Source organism: Plecotus auritus, assembly GCF_963455305.1.
Source record: "Plecotus auritus genome assembly, chromosome: 2".
Classification (NCBI taxonomy): domain Eukaryota; kingdom Metazoa; phylum Chordata; class Mammalia; order Chiroptera; family Vespertilionidae; genus Plecotus; species Plecotus auritus.
Genome location: NC_137771.1, coordinates 102,600,844 through 102,622,537, shown reverse-complemented (window position 1 = coordinate 102,622,537; position 21,694 = coordinate 102,600,844). Strand labels below are relative to the sequence as shown.

Below are 21,694 nucleotides of genomic sequence, written 5' to 3'. Positions count from 1 at the left end.
TACCCAAAGCAATCTATAGATTCAATGTAATCCCTATTAAATACCAACAGCATATGTCACAGATCTAGAACAAACACTCCAAAAATTTATATGGAACCACAAAAGACCTTGAATAGCCACAGCAATCTTGAGAAAGAAGACCAAGTTGGAGGAATCACAATACTAGATATCAAGCCACTGTACTCAAAACAGCCTGGTACTGACATAGGACCTGGCATATTGATCAATGGAACACAGCAGAGAACCCAGAACTTGACTGAAGCAATTACACTCAATTAATATTTGACAAAGGAGGCAAGAGCATACAATGGAGTAAATGGTGTTAAGGTAATTGGGCAGTAATATGCAAACAAATGCAACTAGACCACCAATTTACACCATACACAAAAATAAACTCAGAATGGATAAAAGACTTAAATGTCACAAAACCATGAAAATCCCGGAAGAAAGCATAGACACTAAAACCTGACATCTCATGTAGCAGCATTTTCACCGATACATCTTCTAGGGCAAGAGAAACAAAGGAAAAAGTAAACAAATGGGACTATATCAAACTAAAAAGCTTCTGCAAAGAAAAAGAAATTGCCAACAAAATGAAAAGGGAATCCATTGTATGGCAGAACATATATGCCAATAATACATCTGATAAGGGATTAATTTCCAAAATATACAAAGAACTCATCAACTTAACACCAGGAAACAAATTAAAAAATGGGCAAAGGACCTGAACAGACTCTTCTCTAAAGAGGACATACAGAAGGCCAATAGACATAAAAAATTGCTCAAAGCTACCAATCATCAGATAGATGCAAGTTAAAACTATAGTGAGGTATCTCCTCACACCTGACAGAATGGCTACCATCAATAAGTCAACAAACGAAAGTGCTGGTGAGGATGTAAAGAAGAGGGAACCCTAATACACTGCTGGTGAGAATGCAGAATGGTGCAGCCACTGTGGAAAACAGTATAAAGTTTCCTCAAAAAACTCAAAATGGAACTGTCTTTTGATTCAGCCATCTCACTTCTAGGAATATATCCATTGAATCCTGAAACACTAATAAGAAAGAATATATGCATCCCTACACTCATTGCAGTGTTCTTTACAATAGATATGATCTGAAAACAGCCCAAGTGCCCATCAGTAGATGAGTGGATAAAAAAGGTGTGGTACAGCTTTTGCCACAGCTTCCTAACTTTACGATGTCAACAACTATGGCGGCTGCCGGGGGTCGATTTGAAAGTGCAAGGAGTATCGAAGAGCGTAAGGAGCAGACCCGGATCGCCAGGGCCGAGGTGTTGCACCAGGCTAAAGCCAATTTTGAGAAGGAAGAAAGGCGTAAAGAACTTAAACGACTTCGGGGTGAGGACACATGGATGCTACCTGATGTGAATGATCGGATTGAACACTTCTCACAGGAACACTCTGTGAAGAAAAAGAAGAAAAAAGACAAGCATTCAAAAAAAGTAAAGAAAGAGAAGAAAAAAAAGAGCAAGGAATAGAAGTATGAAAAGAACAATGAGTCATCTGATAGTTCATCAAGCTCTGAAGATGAGTGGGTTAAGGCTGTTCCTCCCCAGACTTCTGGCAAGGAAAAGGCCTTGGAAACTGAAAGGTGAAAAGTCAGAAAAAGAAGACAACCAAGGTATTCAGAGGGATGAGTGGATGACTGTTGATTTTATGTCTGTTAAAACTGTGTCATCATCATCACTCAAAGCTGAGAAAGAAACAAAAAAGGAAATAAAGCAAGCAAAAACCCTAGCACTTGAACAGTCCAGGCTGCTGGAAAGAGAATTGAATCCATACTGGAAAGATGGTGGGACAGGTCTTCCACCAGAAGACTGTACTACGGCATCAGTTACTAAAGTTTCAGTAATAGAAGATGGTGGATTAAGCTGGCTAAGGAAGTCTTACCAAAGAATGAAGGAACAAGCTGAGAAACAGAATAGAAATTTTGAAGACATTAGCTGAAAGATATGGGTCAATGGAAATATTTCAGTCGAAATTAGAAGAAGCTGAAAAAACTGCATCCACAAAAGAAGACTGTAGACGAGAACGCAGGAGGAAGCCAACATATTCAGATAAAGCACTAAGTAGTCAAGAAAGTAGAAAATCAGACTTGACAAAATATAATAAAAGTTCAAGGGATAGACATAGTTCAACGGATATTACAAAAAATAAAGATAGGTTTTGTGGTGATGAAAAAAATAATAGAACTGGGTCTTCAGAAACATATAGAAGAGACTCCAGTTCAAGGCAAAGTCAAGAGTTTTCTTCTCTTGGAAATTTGAGACCTAAATTCATAAGGCCCTCTGATGATGAACTGTCATTTCATCACATGGGCAGGAATGTTGAATCATCCAGTTCACCCTCAGCACTGGCCACTCAGGGTTCTGTGCATTTTAGTTTTCAAAAACCGACAAAGAACAGCGAAGAAAGTTTATCATCATGGAGTCAATCTGATGAGAGAGAAGGAGAGAGGAAACATTCAAATCGAAATCCATTGGAAACCAGTCACAGTGTTGATCAACATATCTCAGAAGATGCAAGCCAGAAATCACACGATGAAAGCTTGAGGGATGACTCACTGAGAAAAGAACATCTACAGGACACAAAGTCTTCATTTTCTGGAAGTCGCTTCGAGGATGAGTCCATCCACATCCTGAGTGTTGATGAGAAGAACAAGTTGGGAGCCAAGATTATCAAGGCAGAGATGATGGGAAATAGGAATTAGCTGAGCAACTTAAAGCCCAACTTGAAAAGGCAAATAAATTCAAAGAAACTATATCATCAAAAAAATTTGGGATAGAGAATGAAGACCAGCAAGAAGTGATTCTTGTCAGAACAGATCAATCTGGAAGAGTTTGGCCTGTGAACACACCAGATAAACCTCTGGAATCTAAAGGAGGAGGAAGGAAGAGACAGATGGCTTCAACCCATGAGGAAAAAGAAAGGGTCAGATACTTTCATGATGATGATAATTTAAGTCTAAACGATTTAGTCAAGAATGAGAAGATGGAAACAGCAGAAAATCAGAACAGACTCTTTATGAGAATGGCATCTAAGTTTATGGGAAAAACAGATGGAGACTATTATACTCTGGATGACATGTTTGTCTCCAAAGCAGCTGAAAAAGAGCATTTTGGTGAAGAAGCAGAGAACCAGGGGAAAAAAGCTATTGCCGAACACCGGAGTCTTGCTGCACAAATGGAAAGGTGTCTGTATTGTTTTGACAGCTCTCAGTTTCCCAAGCACCTTATTGTTGCAATAGGTATTAAGGTTTATTTATGTTTACCCAATTTTCGATCTCTTACGGAGGGTCACTGCCTGATAGTCCCTCTGCAGCACCACAGAGCCGCTACCTTATTGGATGAAGACATCTGGGAGGAAATTGAGATGTTTAGAAAATCATTGGTAAAGATGTTTGAAGATAAAGGGTTGGATTGCATCTTTTTAGAAACTAACATGAGCATGAAGAAACGGTATCATATGGTTTATGAATGCATTCCTCTCCCAAAGGAAGTGGGTGATATGGCTCCCATCTATTTTAAGAAAGCCATAATGGAATCTGATGAGGAGTGGTCTATGAACAAGAAATTGATTGATCTGTCTTCCAAAGATATCAGAAAATCTGTGCCTAAAGGCTTACCTTACTTCTCTGTGGATTTTGGTCTCCAAGGAGGATTTGCTCATGTCATTGAAGATCAACACAAATTCCCTCATTACTTTGGAAAGGAAATCATTGGTGGGATGCTGGATATAGAGCCTCGACTTTGGAGGAAAGGGGTCCGAGAAAGCTTTGAGGATCAGAGGAAGAAAGCACTGCAATTTGCTCAGTGGTGGAAACCATTTGACTTCACCAAAAGTAAAAAATGTTGAATCATACCTTCCAGGGTTTATTTTCTCTTCAGATTCCTTTCCATTTTATTTCCATTTTACCTAGTAAACAGCTGACCCTCAGGTCCTAGGGGAGTTGTGCTCTGGGTCTCTCACCACAGTGCATCACTGGATCGTGTCGTGTCCTCCGCACCTGCTCCTGTGGACCTCCTGGCAGTAACCCAGCGTAAGGCCAGCTGTGTCGGGTGACCTGCTCACGTTCCTGTTCTGTGCGTACGTCTTGGTGTTGAACTATTCTGTGAATATATGAAAATACTTTTCTGAAGGATTAGCCAGGAAGCATAACAAACCATTGGTTGAGAAGGACTTGGGTCAATGTCAAGATTAAGTCTATCGATAGACTTCTTGTGCACTTTTTAAATTAAGAGTTGGCATATTCAGTAATAATTGAAATTTCTTTTCATAGCATTTTATAGAAAATATCTTAATTTTCTACCAGTAGCATTTCTACCACTGCTATTCTTTTTATTAAAGGAAAAAGAATATTCCAAATGTAATAAAGAATTAAATGGAAAAAAAAAGGTGTGGTACATTTACACCATGGAATACTATGCAGCTATAAAAAAGACGGAGCTCTTACCCTTTGAGACAGCATGAAGGGACCTGGAAATTATTATATTAAGTGAAATAAGTCAATCATAGAAAGACAAGAATCACATGATCTCACTTATGTGTGGAATCTAATGAACAAAATGAACTGACAAAGAAAATAAGTCTAGAAGCATGGGTGCATGGAACAGACTGACATTTCAGAGGTGAGGTGGATGAAAGGAATGGGAAGAGATTAACCAAAGAACTTATGTGCATATATGCATAGCCCATGGACACAGACAATAGCATGGGGAAGGCCTGGGGAGGGACGGGGGCTGTGAGGAGGGGGCAGTTAGGAGGGGTGGGAATAAGGGACATCTGTAATACTTCAACAGTAAATTTAAAACAATAAAAGAAAGGTCTGTCTTATTAGAAAAGCCTGACTTTACAGAAAAAGACATGGAGGGAGCTTAAGCAATTTACCAGCTGATATGATGTTAGTGTTGGAGCTAGAGTAGACTAGGCTGTCAGGATTCAGGCAATAAACTCAGTATACTCTAATTGGACATTTTTCTCGTTGTTATTCAACTAGACTGCAAGCTTCTAGAGGTCAGGGGTCCTTTCATTCTAGAGCTGGGGAAACCAACTGTGCTTAAGCAAAGCCAAACAGCTGGTGGCTGAGCAGGCAGGTCCCCTTCTGCCCAGTCTGCATTGTAACCTGCATGGACTGTGCTTTCCTATGGATTTAAAACTCCTAAGGTACTGCAGTTTCTTTGTCCTCCAGAGAGGGCGCTCCCTGGGAACAGGGACCAGAGCTTTCTATCTCCAGCTTCCCTCTTCTCCTGACATCTGTGTAGTTAATAGCACTTTTCACAGTGCTGTATGTACTGTGTCCTCTCATTTTTTCTGGGTCACAGTATTGACTAGTGTGGGGTTCATAGTGGTGAAAGAACAAGGGATGGTATTCACTGAACCACAACTATTTGATTACACATATTTATATCTCTCCTGTAAGATCATTAAAGAATAAAAACTGTTCCTCTTCTCTGAATGTTCCATCAGTTAGAATAATAACTGGTACAAAGTACATGCTCAATACATTTTTTTTTTGTATGAACATATCACACAAGAACCCACTTAAAATGTTTTGGTTTGTTCAATAGGAAGATTTTTCTTTTCTTTTCTGATATGTCCTCTTCATTATGAGTGATGAAAATCAGTATTCTATTCAATATTTTTAAAAAAAAGTATAGTAAGAGTAAAATGGTCCAAAATGAATTCAAGATCAATAGCCTTAATTGGGATGCATTTGATTAACAACTGTCCATATGCCTCTGCAATTTTAATAGTTTACACCTATTTTTATACATTGTGGCATTTCTTAATGGACACACATGTATGCAGTTAATATTTTTATGAATGCAAAGGTTGGCCTTATAATTATACTAGTGGCCCAGTGCACAAATTCATGCACATTGAAAGGGAATTAGTCAGAAGAAATATTTTAATATCACTATTCACCCTTTCTCTATAATAGAAGTATCAGAGATTAAAGAAAAGTAGTAAAATGTATATGAAAATAATATATAAATTTATTAATAAACAATAACAACATGATATAACAACAACAAATATATGATATAAAAACAACAAAAACATGATACAAAAACAACAAAAACATGATATAAAAACAACACTGATACAAACAATGACTGATAAGTTGATTAAACTTATTCTAATATCTCCCTATGTACCACATTAAGAGTAAAAACACTTTCAGAGTGCTTGACTAATTTCCCTTGTGATGAAGTACTTGCATCTTTAATGTCACATGCTCTTTGAACTCGAGAGAAAGCAACATATAACTGACCATGTCTGAAAACGGGTTCAGGTAGGAATATTCCTACCCTGTCTAGAGTTTGTCCTTGTGATTTATTAATTGTCATTGCAAATGCTGGCATCATGGGAAACTGTCTTCAAATTAATTTAAATGGGAGGCCAGTGTCAGATGGGGACAAATCAATTCTTGGAATCAGAACAACCTCTTCTTCTGCAGATCCTGTTAATACTTCAGCTTTGATTATGTTGGGTCGCAATCTTTTGATAATAAATCTAGTACCATTACAAAGACCCCATTTACTAAAGATTTTTCAGTAGCATGATGATTACACCTACTTTCATTTTTAACTTATAACATGACATGTGATCCATAAAAGAAATATATGGCAAAGTCAAGTAAATAAAAATTTGAAACTTTTGCTCTGTGAAAGACCCTGTCAAGATGATAAAAAGACAAGGTAATATTTGCAAATCACATGTATGACAAAGGATTAAAATCTAAACTACATAAAGAACTTTCAAATATCAACATTGAAAACATCAACAGTCTGATTAAAAAACGGCTGAGGACATGGAGAAATATATAGATGGCAAATAAGCACACAAAAAGTTGCTCAAGCCCTAACTTGTTTGGCTCAGTGGATAGAGCATCAGCCTGCGGACTGAAGGGTCCCAGGTTCGATTCCAGCCAAGGGCATGTACCTTGGTTGCGGGCAACATCCCCAGTAGGAGGTGTGCAGGAGGCAGCTGATTGATGTTTCTCTCTCATCAATGTTTCTAACTTTCTCTCCCTCTCCCTTCCTCTCCATAAAAAATCAATAAAATATATTTTAAAAAATAAATAAAAAATAAAAATATGCTGGGTATTCTTGAAAATGTACATCATTTGGACAAACTTAACCTTTGCTACAACATAGAGTAAATTTTCCATCAGATAGTTTTTCATCAGAAGAATTTAGTGATAGGCAAAATTGACATCTAACAGTCATTCCACCACAACTATGTTTGATAATTGCATCTCATTTATTCCATTTTCGCTGTGAAGGCAGTTCCTATCAGTATTGGTAGTACTTGTTGATGACTATTCTTTAGACATATTCTGTCGATGACGCCGGCTTCTTTTGGCTTCTGAGGTAACTTGTGCCAATAGTTGGTCTTCAGATACATTCTGTCACTGACACTGGCTTCTTTTGGCTTCAGAGGTACTTTATGCCAATAGTTAGTCTTTAGACATATTCCCTTCATCCTCCTGTCAGGGTCCAGGGTGTGGGTGAACATGAATCTGGGCTGTCAGTGTGTGGACAGCAAGCTGACCATAGCCGATTCTGAGAGGAATGGGGCTCCTGCCTCCCTGCTGTCAGGGTCCGGGGTGCGGGTATCTGGCTCCCTCTTCCCTCCTGTCGGGGTCAGGGGTGCAGGTGAACGGGATTCGGCACTGTCAGGGAGCTGACAAGGTCTGGGTCAGTGCTCATCATAGCTACTGGCTGGTGGTCTGGTCATTGGTTGTTCCGGTCATTACACCTTAATGGTCACTTGTCTTTTATTACATAGGATACTACTGAGTCACTATGATTAATGAAATATGTGGAAAGGACCAAGAACCATTCCTTATTTCACATAAAGAATAAAGCTGCTGAAAATTTCCTATTGGGCTTCTGATGAATGCTGTGAATAGAATTTTACCAATAAATGAAGCTAAGATTCTAGTTGGCATCTTACTTTACAACAGCACACTCCAATAAGTACTGATTGTGGCTGGGCACTGAAGATACAAAGTCAATATAATATAATAGAAGCCTAATATGCAAATTGTCCCCTCAGGCAGTTGTTTGACCGCTCACTATGATGTGCGCTGACCATCAGGGGGTGGCACGGACCTTGGCAGGCATTGGTGATGCAGCGCTGGCAACGGGCGGCAGTGGAGGTGCTGCCAGCCCCGATGGGCCCTGATGAGAGCAGGACCATGGTGGGATGGTGGAGCAGGTGAGTGTGTGGCGCCAGGCCAAGGCAGGTGAGAGCTGGGGCCTGATCCCCGCAGGCCACCCTGAGGGACCCCACCCGTGCACGAATTTGTGCACCAGGCCTCTAGTAGGTGAATAAAAACATCAGAATGCTAACTTCAAGATTACTTACAGATTGGGATTACATAAAAGAAAAGAGATAACTGTTTGAAAATAGATCTTAGGGAAATGAAATCAGGGCAGAAGAATTTATATGCAAATAAAATCTTTCTGACATGTAGTTTTAGAAGCTGGGAGATAATTCTCTGGGTGCAAGGATCTTTTCAAGTGTTCTTTACAAGCATAAAGAAAAAAAAAAGCCAGCATCTACTATTGGACAGACAAGTAGCTCACAAATGTTAGTAACACAGATCATAAGGAGACTTTTGAACTATACTGATCCCTGCACTGCACTCCAGAGACTGTGATTCTGGAGGCCTAGGAAGGCGGCCTAAGGACCTGCTTGAGGCAATTGGCGGTCTGAGAACTTCATTCTGAAAAACTTAGTCTGTCCCCCCACAGCCATGATTGAACTCACTTTCGCCTTGTCCCAAGAGACTAGTTCCTGATTCTCTAGGTTCCCTCAGCTTAGTTTTTACTTTCAAACAGGCTTCCCATCCTCTGTCTTTAGGATTCCGTTTATTTCAAACCCAGTTTCCTGGGTTTCTCAGTTGCCAGGTGTTTTCTTTCTGTGAAAATAAGCTGTCAGGAGTTACCACTGCCTCACACCTGGTGTGGTCAGCAATGCCATCCTGACACAGGTACCCTCACTGGTGCTGCCCCCAGGCTTTGCAGGGAGTCCCTATCCTTTACCCAAACCTCCCCTCCCAGTTCCTCCACTAGATTGTCACTCAGCTCATACATAGAGGATAACACCCTCACTTTACCCTTTGAAGGTCTTTACCCTTCAGAATTCAGACTAAGGGGATTTTCACATGAACGTGGTCTCTTTAAGGTAATAATACTAACAGCAACATTAATGTGGGCATCTACTAAACACCTACATGTGTCAGGCACTGTGCCAAATATGGGCTGGATGTTACGTCATTCGTCCCTCACGTGGCTATTGAGGTAGTCTGTGACTCCCCCACATACCACTGAGGGCTTTGAAACTCAGGTACTTTAAATACTTTTCCCAACGTTGAAGAGATATTAAACTGAAGAAAGGGTCTCCAAGAGAGGGATTTTAGGCACCAGAACACAAGGAGGCTCTTTGGAGGTGGATGGAGGCCTTTCAGGTATCAGCAAAATTGCAATTGACTGCAGACTCCTACATTTAACCTGAATTAGTGGACCAGCGAGTCAGGAAAACCATAAGAAGACACTTAGTATATTATTTATAGTAATGTTAGTTGAAATAAAAAAAATCAACTTTCAAATACATGATGGCTAAAACAACCCAAGTTTACTTCTTGCTCGTGTTCCTTGCTCTGTTCCGGTTCTGAGCAGGTCAGATCCCTGAGACCTTGGCTCCATGCAGCTGGCCATTCAAGGACCCAGGCTGAGTGAGAATCTGCCATCTCCAACCTTCAAATTTGCCATCATTCTCTCTCTCTAGTCAGGGAAGAGGAAAGACTGGAGCATCACATGTGAGAAGTGCTTATAGACCAGGCCAGGACGTGGGACCCACCACTTCTGGTCACATTGCCCTGGCTGGAACCAGTCTCGCTGTGCCACCTAGTTGTAAAGGAAATGGGCCGTCTAGCTGAGACAGAATAAGCTTGGTGCGAAGCTAGCGTTTGTCCAGTCCATCTTTCTATCCCACAAATATCCATTTCTATCATTATCCTTCCTCCTCAATACGGACGATTGAAGACTCTCCAGCTGCTGTGTGAAGCTTAAAGTCCAAATTCTCCTGGTTATGTGCAGCCTACTCCACCATGTGCAAATGTGGTTCTACCTGGTTGACAAACTTAAAGACAGTTATCCTCTTCTACCTCTCCCAATCCCCCCTTCCCCCCCACCGCCATTCACACACATGGACTCCTAATACTGAAGCAGGGACAAGACACCACCACAACAATGTCTCATTTGAAGAAGGTAAGAATTTGACCCATGCAGTGGTCCCTGCAAGGATGAAATCCTTCCAGACAGGCATTGCCAGGCCCCTCGTGGACTTTCAGGGGTTGTAAGCTGTGGGAAGGTGAATATATGGGGAAAACTAATGGGAGATGAGCATTATTTTAGTGAAGTTGGTTATGCAGCCACAATGAGGTGCTAACATCTCCTGTGATTATTCTCCTCCTGGTACAAAAGAGGGGAAGGGAAACACCTTCACAAACAGAGATTTAAGCTCCACTTTTAGGCAGACAGGGAATGGGCAGAGAGCTTTTTCTGCTTCTTAATTGCCTTCAGCCCAAATCATCCTCATGCCAGAGTGGCATATATTGGGGTAGCATGTTCTGATCCCCTTCTACAGGACTGTCAACTTTCCTGGCCAACTTTCTGCTTGGCAAAATGGCAGGCCAACATTATATTTGTGTCTAGTGTTTTGTTTTCTTGTCCCAAACCTTGGTAGCATTTGCTCTGATCTATATTCCACATATTCCATGGGGCAGAAGCCAAAGAACATTTTCTAGGTATAATTGTCAAGCTTGCAATTTTTTCTTCCTGGACTCCATGCCTCCTTTAATGTAAGGGCAGCTACCCTGAAACTATTTGAAACAATTTCTTAGGGGGAAGGCCACCTTCTTGATCTGATACTTGCTACAGGGATGCTACTTTATTTAATTGAGAAAAATTAATGAATCAATATTGTTCAAATGCATTTACAATCTTTTTTTTTCCCCTAAAAATTTGGAGTCTAGATGTTGTCAGCTGTTTTTAACCCTGTGAGGACCTAAATTTATGCACATTCTCTACTCCCTTTATTTTACAAAGTGACCAAACTTTCCTAAATGTATCTCTTTCTTGCAATGCGTCCCTATATACAGCAAGAAGCAAGCAGCACACAGCAACAATTTTACCAAATGATTTGTCTTGTCCTAACAGGATCGCTGTGGAGTTCAGGCTGCAGGAAGCTCTGCCATGTTCACCATGTGGCCTCCCAAGATCACAGGCCTTCTCCCTCTGGCTACGGCCTGGGGAAGAAGGTAGAGCAGTCCTTGTGAAGGTTTGTAATGGGCAGGCTGGGATGTGGTGGGCACCACTACTGCTCACATCCCATTGACTAGACTCAGTCCTGGGACCACATACTACTGCAAGGGAGACTGGGAAATGAAGTCCAGCTGTGTGCTCTGTGCCAAGGTCCCAGGAAAATTACTTATGCCCAATAACCTTCCACTCATTCAACTGAAATCTGAGTGTGACTACCTTTTAGCCCCAGGAGCACATCCCGCCCTGTTGCAGAATTCTGCCCCCCACTCAGTCTGGGTGTATGTTACTGTCCCATCAGCTGGCCTCAAACATGTGCACGTGTGTGTTGGCTCTGACTTCCCACAGCCCTGAGTGCTCATGTAACCTCTCCACAGCAGGGCGTGGGCCCTTCCTTTCCCTCTCGTGCTACACCTGGCAAATAAAGACTAGACACAGGTTTTATTCTCAGGGTAAAAAAAAAAAATTTTTTTCCTAGAGAAGAGATGAACCTGGATTTTTTTTTTTTAAATTACTCACCCGAGTATATTTTTTCCATTGATTTTTTTTTTTTTTTAGAGAGAGAAACATCAATGTGTGATTGGTTGTTGGGGCTGAGGATCCAGCCTGCAACCAAGGTATGTATGTGTCCTTGATCAGGAATCAACCTGCTGGCCCTTTAGTCTGCAGGCCGTTGCTCTATCCACTGAGATAAACCAGCCAGGGCTGAACCTGGATTTTGGGGAGCATCTAATAGTGTCTGTCACAACAGGAAAGAGGAGCTTGTTCTTGCTGCCTTTGGGTAGGCTTCAGGACATCAAAGGAGGAAAGTTTAATCTCTCTAGAGCTGGGAGGTTTTGTTTTAGTTTTTCCTTTGTGGGGTGAGGACTGGGAAGAGGAGGATTTTCCTGCAAAGGCTCCTTATGTGTGTTCAGATGTCCTTCTACACTGTTGTACTTCCCACAAAGAAGCTGGGGACTTAGGAAACTATCAGCCCACTCCCTTGGGAAAGAAATGATAAACTGACATTTGCTTCAATAATTCTTTAAATGCCACAGGCTGGCTTTTGGAGGAGCCTTGGTCAGCTGGCATTGCCACTGTCCTGTTCACTCCTCCAAGAGCTGACGCAGCGCATGGAATTCTCTGACCTTCTTGGAGTTCCTCCCATTGCCCCAGCCCAGCAAGAGATGAATGCAAATGTCAAGGCTTGATCCTACAGGCACAGCTCCTGAGCACCTCTGTCATTTTTGATAAGCACTTAATTTAGTACAATCAATGTTTTAGAACTAGTCATAGCAGGTTACACACTTGGGGGCTCCTATAAGGTATTTGGGAAGGAGGGAGCATGAACAAGGCACTGGTTGTGGTCACCAGACTTGAAGATGTATAGTCATTGTTCAGTCATGTGTCAGGACCACTGCCAAGCCCCTAACCCAGAGCAGGAACATTGGTAAGTTACACAGGCTTCTTTTGGATGTAAGAAAACCTTTCCAGTAACAAGAATTTAAAGTTTGACCTCTCCTTTAAAAGCAGAATGGCCTTAATCACCGAAGAAATAAGGTTAGGAAAAATACCTATCTTGGGTATGTGCACATGTATTCATGTCCCATTGGCCTGAGTCACGTGACCAGAGACCATGATCAATGAGCTGGAAATGGGGAGCCAATACTTTGCTCGTATGGAAAGTTCCTCTATCTAGGTACTCTACCTGTGGAGAAGATGACAATGTATACGGGTTGCTGTCAGAGCCTATGCCACATTGCTGTTACCTCGCTGATGCTATAATTTGTGATGACAGGGCATGTGGTAAAAGCAGTGAATTCTTCCTGGACTATCAAATGAGTTACTGGTCAGAAGCCTTGCCCTGTGAAATGGTATGACAGTGGATGAGGCCTTTAAAAGTTCATGGGGAGAGGCACTGGCAGAAATATTGCAGGCATGGAATGCAAACCCACATTCGGTGTAAGTGAAGATCCCTTTGAAGAATTTCTTCCTATTGCATGATGGGGTTTCCAGTGCATTAAAACATGTGGTCCAATGGCCACCAAGGAGAATGATGCTAAATCACAGAGGTCAGTGTTGTCCTCTGCTGCTGACATGGGTCAGCACTCAGCAGAGGTGACTGCCAGGTGAACCTTGATGTAGAAGCCCGTGTTTTGGGGCCCACACATGACCACCAAACCTGCTAGTGTGGCTATTGGCTCAGAATCTTATTGAGCAGGTTTCAGAAAGGTGGCAGAGATAGTGACTGACATCCACAGAAGGGCTATCTATGATAGTTGCTTTTTGGGGAGAATTTCCAAGAGACCAATACCTTCACATCATGTGACTTCAGAAAGCTCAATTCAAGTGTTTCTCCACCCCCCACCCCACCCACTTGTCATTGATTTTTCATTCTTGTTTGTTCCAAGTCCATGAACATCCTGTGAAGCCACCAGTCATGACCTCTCCATCAAGGTAGTTCCATACCACAGGCATCTCTTCTTATAGGCACAGTGAACAACCCTGGGAGGATCTGACCTTGAGGTCACTCCCAAGTAGGCTGTAGTGCTGTAGTTGTCCACTTTTGAGTGTGCCAGCATAACTTGTGGAACCATCTGAAAATGTGACCCACATCTTCTGGTTCTCAGTTAACTAGTTGCTGGGCCTATTGGGCTGTCCGTGTGAGTTGGAAGAAAGGGGTCAATGCAGGAGAAGGTACACCAGAGTTTGAGCTGCTTGTTCAAGCAACTTACTTGTGCCTTTATTACTTGCTGGAGTCCAATTTCCTACATAACAGTTACACTTGATGAAGGGCAGCAGCTGTATGTGTCCAGATTTGTGGTTCAGTAACTTAGAGACCACCCAGCTCTTAATGTGCATCTTGGGTCACATAGGAGCTACCAGGACCCAGTCCCAAGCCAGATGCTATTTTTTTTTAAAGGAGAAGAGTTATCAAAAGAAGAAATCATGGTCTCATTCCAAGATCCTAAGGGACCATGCAAATGTGTTCTTCTATCAGGAGCCTGCTACCGACCCCATTGGATCTGCTGTGTATGGCCCCTGTGCCAGGCATCTGGACCAGCAGCTTGGATGTGCTGCAGAGCTTTCTTTCACTAGGGACCCATTCACATTTATAAGCCAAGGATAACCCAAGAAACAGTTCAAAATAGCATAGTCAAATATTTTGCACAATAATCTATTCACACACATATTTCTCAGGTTTCACTCAATATAAACCAGCAAAAGTTTGCAATTATTTTAATACACTAGAGGCCTGGTGCATGCATTCGTGCACATTGAAAGGAAATTAATTAGAAAAAATATTTTAATATCGCTATTTGCCCTTTTTCTATAATAGAAGTGTCAACCAAATTCACAAGCGACAATAACAGATGGAAATACACATGCGCGATTGGTGCCAGTGAGAGCTTTATATATATAGGCAAACTTGCTTAATTAGACCTGCTTTCTGATTTAGCCAAACTTTTTCCAGCCCAGTGAAGCACCTCAACTTCTCTTTCAGGTAATTGTCAGCAACACAGCAGTAAATATCAACATGAAGCAGATAATTATTGTAGACTACACAGGGAGAACAAATGGTGAAATATTTAACTGTAGCAGTGTTTGACTATATTCTGTGCAGTGAGAAAACCTGAAGTCATTTTCAAGTTCCACCATTTCTTACTTTTTTTCAGTCAGGTCAAGTTTTTAAACTTTCTAAATCTCTATTTTTGGCTAATGAAAAAAAAAAAAATAGGATTCTACCGAGTCTCCTATCTACCTACTCTAGGACTTCTGCAAGGATCAAATGAGATGAGGCACATGAAAACACTTCACAGACATTTGGTTAAAGTGTAAAATATTTGCACCTGGCTATAAAGCAAGTCGTGTTCCTGGGCTGAAGAAACGCCAAGGAGGCTAGTAGCTAGAGAGAGGAAGCCAAGGCGTTGCTGTGTGACATCATTACCTGGTATCCACGGCCATCATTTCCAGGCTGGGCTGTGGGCCACATTTTGTGCCATTGGGGTCTCAGCAGCATTGGCTGCAATTTGGTGGGCTGTCGCTCCAGAGTGGTGGCAGGGCCTGTGTCCCACTTGGGGGAAGTGAGTGGTGCTTTGTCGGCGACAGGTCCGTGGTGCCGTTTCTTTGTAAATGGCCAGTGTGTGTCACAGCAGCTCCTGTGTTGAGCGTCTGCCCACTGGTGGTCAGTGCACGTCATAGCGACTGGTCGGACTGTCAGAGGGACACTTAGCATATTAGCCATATATATATATACACACACACACACACACACACACACACACACACACACACACATGACACCTCCTTTGAGATTAGATTTGGTTTTTATCCTGCTGTGGTGTAAAGTAGATCAATAAGTGTTATAGACTCTAATCATGGGGTGTGAAAGCATTGGTGGGGGGTGCTGAGTGTCCATGAAAGGTAACTACCTCAGGTGAGGTTATTACATGGTTTTCAGGGGGGGAGGGTGCAGGCTCCACTACTCAGGCTAGGAGGAAGGGCTACTAGTTCTGGCATGGAAGGCTTGCTGGGATATGGGATTCTTCAGAATCATAGGACTCTTCCCTAAGGATCCCATTCCAAACTCAGAGACTCTTTCTTTTCTGATCCACACCCTAATTTTACATAAAAGACATGGCAAGGCTGTGATTTCAATCTGTATTGAAATTCAGCCACCTTAAGTATTCAACCTTGAGTTTATTTTCCTAAATTTTGGTTGTTTGGCTATGAGAAATAAGGGATTTCTGTAGGACACTCATAGAAGCTCTCTTTGCCTATGCATGCCTAGAGATGAGAATTTAAAGGACTAAGTTTGTGCTCTCCTTTCACCAAAATCTGCAGTGTAGTGAGAAACAGTTATTAAATTCATTTGTCCTTGAACTTTCCACTTCCATCATAACATTCTAGGAAGCTGTCACTCCCTCCCTCCAAAGCTGGCTATACTTAGCACTCGATTCCAGGCAACAATTGAAAACTAAAGACTTGGCCACAATATGCCTTGGACTGTGATTACCTTCAAACCTGTTCAGATCTGAGAAACAATCTTTGGCACCAAAAACTATCCACCAGATTTCAGTCAGGAAAACAGAAGCATATATGTATATTATAGGGTTCAGTTAGAGGTTTTAATGTAGGGAAATAATGGCTTATACAAACTGTTGGAAGAACCATGTGAGTGAAGTTCGGGGAAGCTGTGGCCACCAGACCTCAGCCTGACACACCCAAGTGTGGTTTTAAGAGATCCCCAAGAAGCCACTTCATTCTCAGGCACTTCTGGGAAGCGCCTGCCACCTATCTCCACTGATAGGACAAACAGAAACAGACTTATAGATGCAGAGAACAAACTGATGGTTGCCAGATGGGAGGGCAATTGGAGACTGGGTAAAAATGACCCACTGAAGCAGGTAGATCTCAAGAACTTACTGGGAAGCTGTGATGAATCACAGATATGTTCCAATTGCCTCCAATTTCCTTCAGAAACCAATGCCCTTCATTCTCTTTCAGCTTTGCTATCACTCCTTATGCTCTCTGAATGACAGTCTATTCAGAAACACATGGGGAAAGAATTTAGGGAAATGGAGTGCACGGCTTCTCTTCAATGTTGTAGTTTGTGATAGTCAGCCCATGTAGACACTCCTGTGCAAGAATACCTCCTAGTTTTTCTCATGGAAGGATAACTTTGGATTCAAATTTGGACAAATTTATGGGACAATAAAAACAGGGATTTGGACAAGGAGTTGTAGAATAATTGAGGGCTTATAATCAAGTCTAGTAAGTTTTTAATAACCACAAGTTTTTCCCATTCCAAATGCATATCCCTTTGCAAGTGGCACTTTGCCACTCATCCAATCAAGAGGTGGACCCATTTTCCACCCTCTTGTTTATTTTTAGGCTGAATGTACATTTATTTATTTATTTATTTACAGTTGACATTCAATATTACTTTCTATTAGTTTCAGGTAAATTATCATAGTGGTTAGACATTTATATAATTTATGAAGTGATTCTCCAATAAGTCTAGAACCCACTCAGCACCATATGTAGTTATTACAACACTAGAGGCTCAGTGCACAAAATTTGTGCACTTGGTGGGAGGGGTGGGGGTCCCTCAGCCTGGCCTGTGCCTTCTCGCAGTCCAGGAGCCCTTAGGGGATGTCGACTTAGGCCTACACTGTCAATCGGACATCCTTAGTGCTGCTGCAGAGGGCGGAGCCTCCGCTGCACTTGCCAGCATGAGCCCAGCTTCTGGCTGAGCGGTGCTCCCCCTGTGGGAGTGCACTGACCACCAGGGGGAAGCCCTGCATTGAGCATCTGCCCCCTGGTGGTCAGTGCACATCATAGCGACCAGTCGTTCTGCTGTTCAGTTGATTTGCATATTAGCCTTTTATTATATAGGATTATTGACTACAATTGCTATGTTGGACTTTACATTCCCCAGACTATCTTGTAACTATAAATTTATACTTAATCCCTTCACCATTTTTACCCAGTCCCCAACTGCCCTCCCATCTGGCAACCATCAGTTTGTTCTCTGCATCTCTAAGTCTGTTTCTGTTGTTTGTTCATGTATTTATTAGATTCCATGTATAAGTTAAATAGTATGGTAATAGTCTTCATTTGTCAGACTTCTTTCACTTAGCATAACACTGTCAATCCATATTATCCCAAGTGGTAAGTTTTCAGTATTTTTTTATGGCTGAGTAATAATTCATTGTATGTATCTTCTTTATCCAGATGTCTATTGATAGACACTTAGGTTGCTTCCATGTCTTGGCTATCCTATATAATAAAAGGCTAATATGCAAATAGACCGAATGGTGGAACAACTGAACAACCGGTCACTATGACGTGCGTTGACCACCAGGGGGCACATGCGGAACTTGGTGGGTGTCAGCTGTGGCGGGATAGTGGGGCAGGTGAGCGGGGGTGCCAGACCAAGGTGGGGCACCGGTTGCTGTCATCGGGGCAAACCTCTGGTGGTTACCAAAAATTCTTTGCTCCTGCGCGCTGTGGTCTGACCCGCTGCTTGCACCTGCTGCCGGTGCTGGAGCTGCTGCTCGCACCCACTGCTGGTGCCTGGCACTGGCCCTGATCTCTTGGCGCTGTCAGTGGGTGTGAGGAGCAGCTGCCAGTCCCGATCACTCCTGAGGGCTTCTCCACCCGCCCCTTCTCCTGAGGGGCAATCGGGACAGCAGCCGCTGCTCGCACCCACTGACGGTGCTGGCCCCGCTCGCATCCACTGCTGGCACCGGCCCCAATTGCTCCACACTGTCAGCAGGTGCGGTGGCAGTGGGAGCAGGGCTGCCGGCAGACAGGAGACTGGGGGCTGCGGTGGGAGGGGCCAGGCGGGGGTGCGGAGGATGGGCTGAGATCTGCCCCTGTGCCCACCGCAGCCTTGCAGCCCACAGTTCCTTTCAAGGTGCATGAATTCGTGCCCTGGGCCTCTAGTTGTAAATAATGCTGTCCTAAATATATGGATACACATATTGTTTCAAATTAGTATTTCAGGTTTCTTTGGATATTCCAGGTGTGGAATCGCTGGGTCATAAGGAAGTTTTATTTTTTGAGGAACCTCCATACTGTTTTCCATAGCAGTTCACCAATTTACATTCCCATCAGCAGTGCATGAGGGTTCCCTTTTCTTCACATCCTGGCCAATACTTGTTGTTTGTTGATTTATTGATGTTAGCCATTTTGATAGATGAATGGATAAAGAATATGTGGTACATACATACAATGGAGTAGTACTCATCCATAAAAAGGATAAAATTTTGCCATTTGCAACAATATGGAAGGACCTAGAAGGTATTTTGACATGTAAAATAAGCCAGACAAGAAAGACAAATACTTACATGTGGAATCCAAAAAGCAAAATGAATGAACATACAAAACAGACTCATAGATATAGAGAACAAACTGATGATTGCCAGATGGGAGTGGGTTGAGGAAATGGGTGAAAAGGTGAAGGTTTAAGAAGTACAAATTGGGCCCTAGCTGGTTTGGCTCAGTGGATAGAGCATCAGACCGTGGGCTGAACAGTCCTGGTTTCGATTCTGGTCAAGGGCATGTACCTCGGTTGCAGGCTCAATCCTGGCTCTGGTTGGGGAGTGCATGCAGAGGCAAACAATCGATTGTTTCTCACTTCAATGTTTATCTCTCTTTGTATCTCCCTCTCCCTTCCACTCTCTCTAAAAAAATCAATGGAAAATATGCTCAGGTAAAGATTAACCAACCAACCAAATAAACAAACAAATAAAAAGTACAAATTGGCAGTTACAAAAATAGTCATGGGGATGTAAAGTACAACATAGGGAGTATAGTCAATAATATTACAGTTACTATGTATATGGTGCCAGGTGGATATTCGACCTATTGAGTTGATCACTTTGTAAGTTAAATAAATGTCCAATCATATACCTGAAACTAATATTGAATGTGAACTTTAATTGGAAAATTTAAAAGTTATTTAAAAAATAAAAATCAATAACAGAATTTTAAGGGACTCTGCCCCATGGTAGTCTGTGCCCTTTTCATGTGATTCAGCTTAAAAAAGAACACCAATATTATCTGTCACATTGTTATTAATGGGAATTTAATTCAATTGTTGCTTATTTGTGTTGAATTAAAAAACATTTTTGTTGTATAGTTGTGTGAAAGCTGTAACCATGCAGAGCTTTTAGCTGGTAGTATATTGGAGCACATCACAGTGTTATAATATTAAGGAGATTTTGAGTTAGCAGTGGGGTCCAGGAGAACATTTTTCTTTGAAAGTGCTCTGTGCCTTTCTCCTTGTGGAAGGTACCAGGCGTACTGCCCCTAGGACCTCATGCCTCTGGTGCTGCTCAGCTTGTCAGTCACTCATTGACCTACACGTGGTTAGTGCACGCTTGCTGAGCTCCCAATGTCAGGGCACAGGATCTCTCCCTAGCGTATTTCCCTGAGCCCTCCTTTTGACCCAGAACTTCTTCTTTGCTGGCTGTTTCACTTGGCTCCTTAAATCCATCTAGTCTTCATAGTTTCTTTTCTGTCTGTTCTGCTTAGCCCTTTGGGTATAGTCAGTGTTTCATAAACTACATTCCTAAAATTATGATCTTCAAAAAGCTGGTTGCCCAATTTAAATGAATTGCTGTCGAGGAAGAGAGATTGTGATGTCTCTCTTCTCCTGCTGGCACACAGTGAGGCCAGGCTTCCAGGCCCCTGCGATTTGGCAAGGGCACATGATGGCTTCAGATGCTGGGACTGTGGGCAGAAGTAACAGACACCATCTTGAGAAATGGTCCCTAAAATGCCCCATGTAATCCTGCAAGCCCTGTCCTCTCAACCTGTGGGCACCAGAGAGCTGTGTGAGAGGTTCTGAAACCCACAGAGAGCAGAAGGGCCTCAAGTGGGCAGAGCCCTGACACTTCTCAACGTGGAAGGACGTCAGCTAAACCTTGTGGAGCTAATCTGATATTTGTGAGTGGTTTCAGCAACAACCTGTTTTACTAATATCACAATCATTCCCTAATTTGCAAGGGAAACTGTTTATTGATAGACTTCCCTCAGTGTAAAATGTGTCATCTCCATTTTTCTTTTAAACCTTTAGCACTGGGTATTGCTTGTCTGCTAATGATGCAGCAAATGACAAAAGTAGCATAGGAAGGTAAATTGCAAACCTAAGGGATAAATTCTTGTTCTTAGCCCAGCAATTTGTTTTACTGTTCTTGAGGTATGCATACAGTTATAATTTTACATTGAATGCATATGAGAGGCAGAAAGAAAATTTTTTTAGAATATGAAATGGTATTAGCATATCATTCATTATTTTAAAGTTTCACAAAACCTTCAGGTGTGGAAGAATCATTAAGTTAAAGCACAATGTAGATTAAGAGCAAGTGCCCAAACCATGAGTTTCTGATTTGCATCTTGCTCACAACTTGGCCAACTTGTAAATTTGTGTGGTGAGGATGCCATGAAATTGTAGTTTAAGGTTCTCCCCCCATTATCCCTAATGCCCTTGGCTCTGTCCTCAGTTTAGGGAGTTCAGACAAGTTACCATCACTCCTTAGAGAAAGAATCCTTCTATATAATAAAAGGCTAATATGCGAATTGATTGAACAGCAGAATGACCGGTCGCTATGATGCACACTGACTACCAGGGGGCAGATGCTCAATGCAGGAGATGCCCCCTGGTGGTCAGTGTGCTCCCACAGGGGGAGTGCTGCTCAGCTAGAAGCCAGGCTCACGGCTGGTGAGTGCAGTGGTGATGGTGGGAGCCTCTCCTGCTTCTGCAGCAGCGCTAAGGATATCCGACTGATGGCTTAGGTCCACTCCCCAGGGCCTAAACCATCAGTCAGACATCCCCTGAGGGCTC

General features: G+C 42.3%; 1 protein-coding gene across 1 annotated transcript; it reads left to right on the top strand.

Moving 5' to 3' along the window:
* Positions 1–1,200: 1,200 nt before the first annotated feature.
* On the top strand, positions 1,201–3,887 carry LOC308240918 (CWF19-like protein 2; the record flags this gene model as incomplete). The annotated part of the gene is given in 5 exon segments (XM_080654398.1): positions 1,201–1,497; positions 1,501–1,599; positions 1,601–1,962; positions 1,964–2,721; positions 2,724–3,887. Coding segments are annotated over 5 exon segments (2,670 nt in total). The 3' UTR covers positions 3,878–3,887.
* Positions 3,888–21,694: the final 17,807 nt, after the last annotated feature.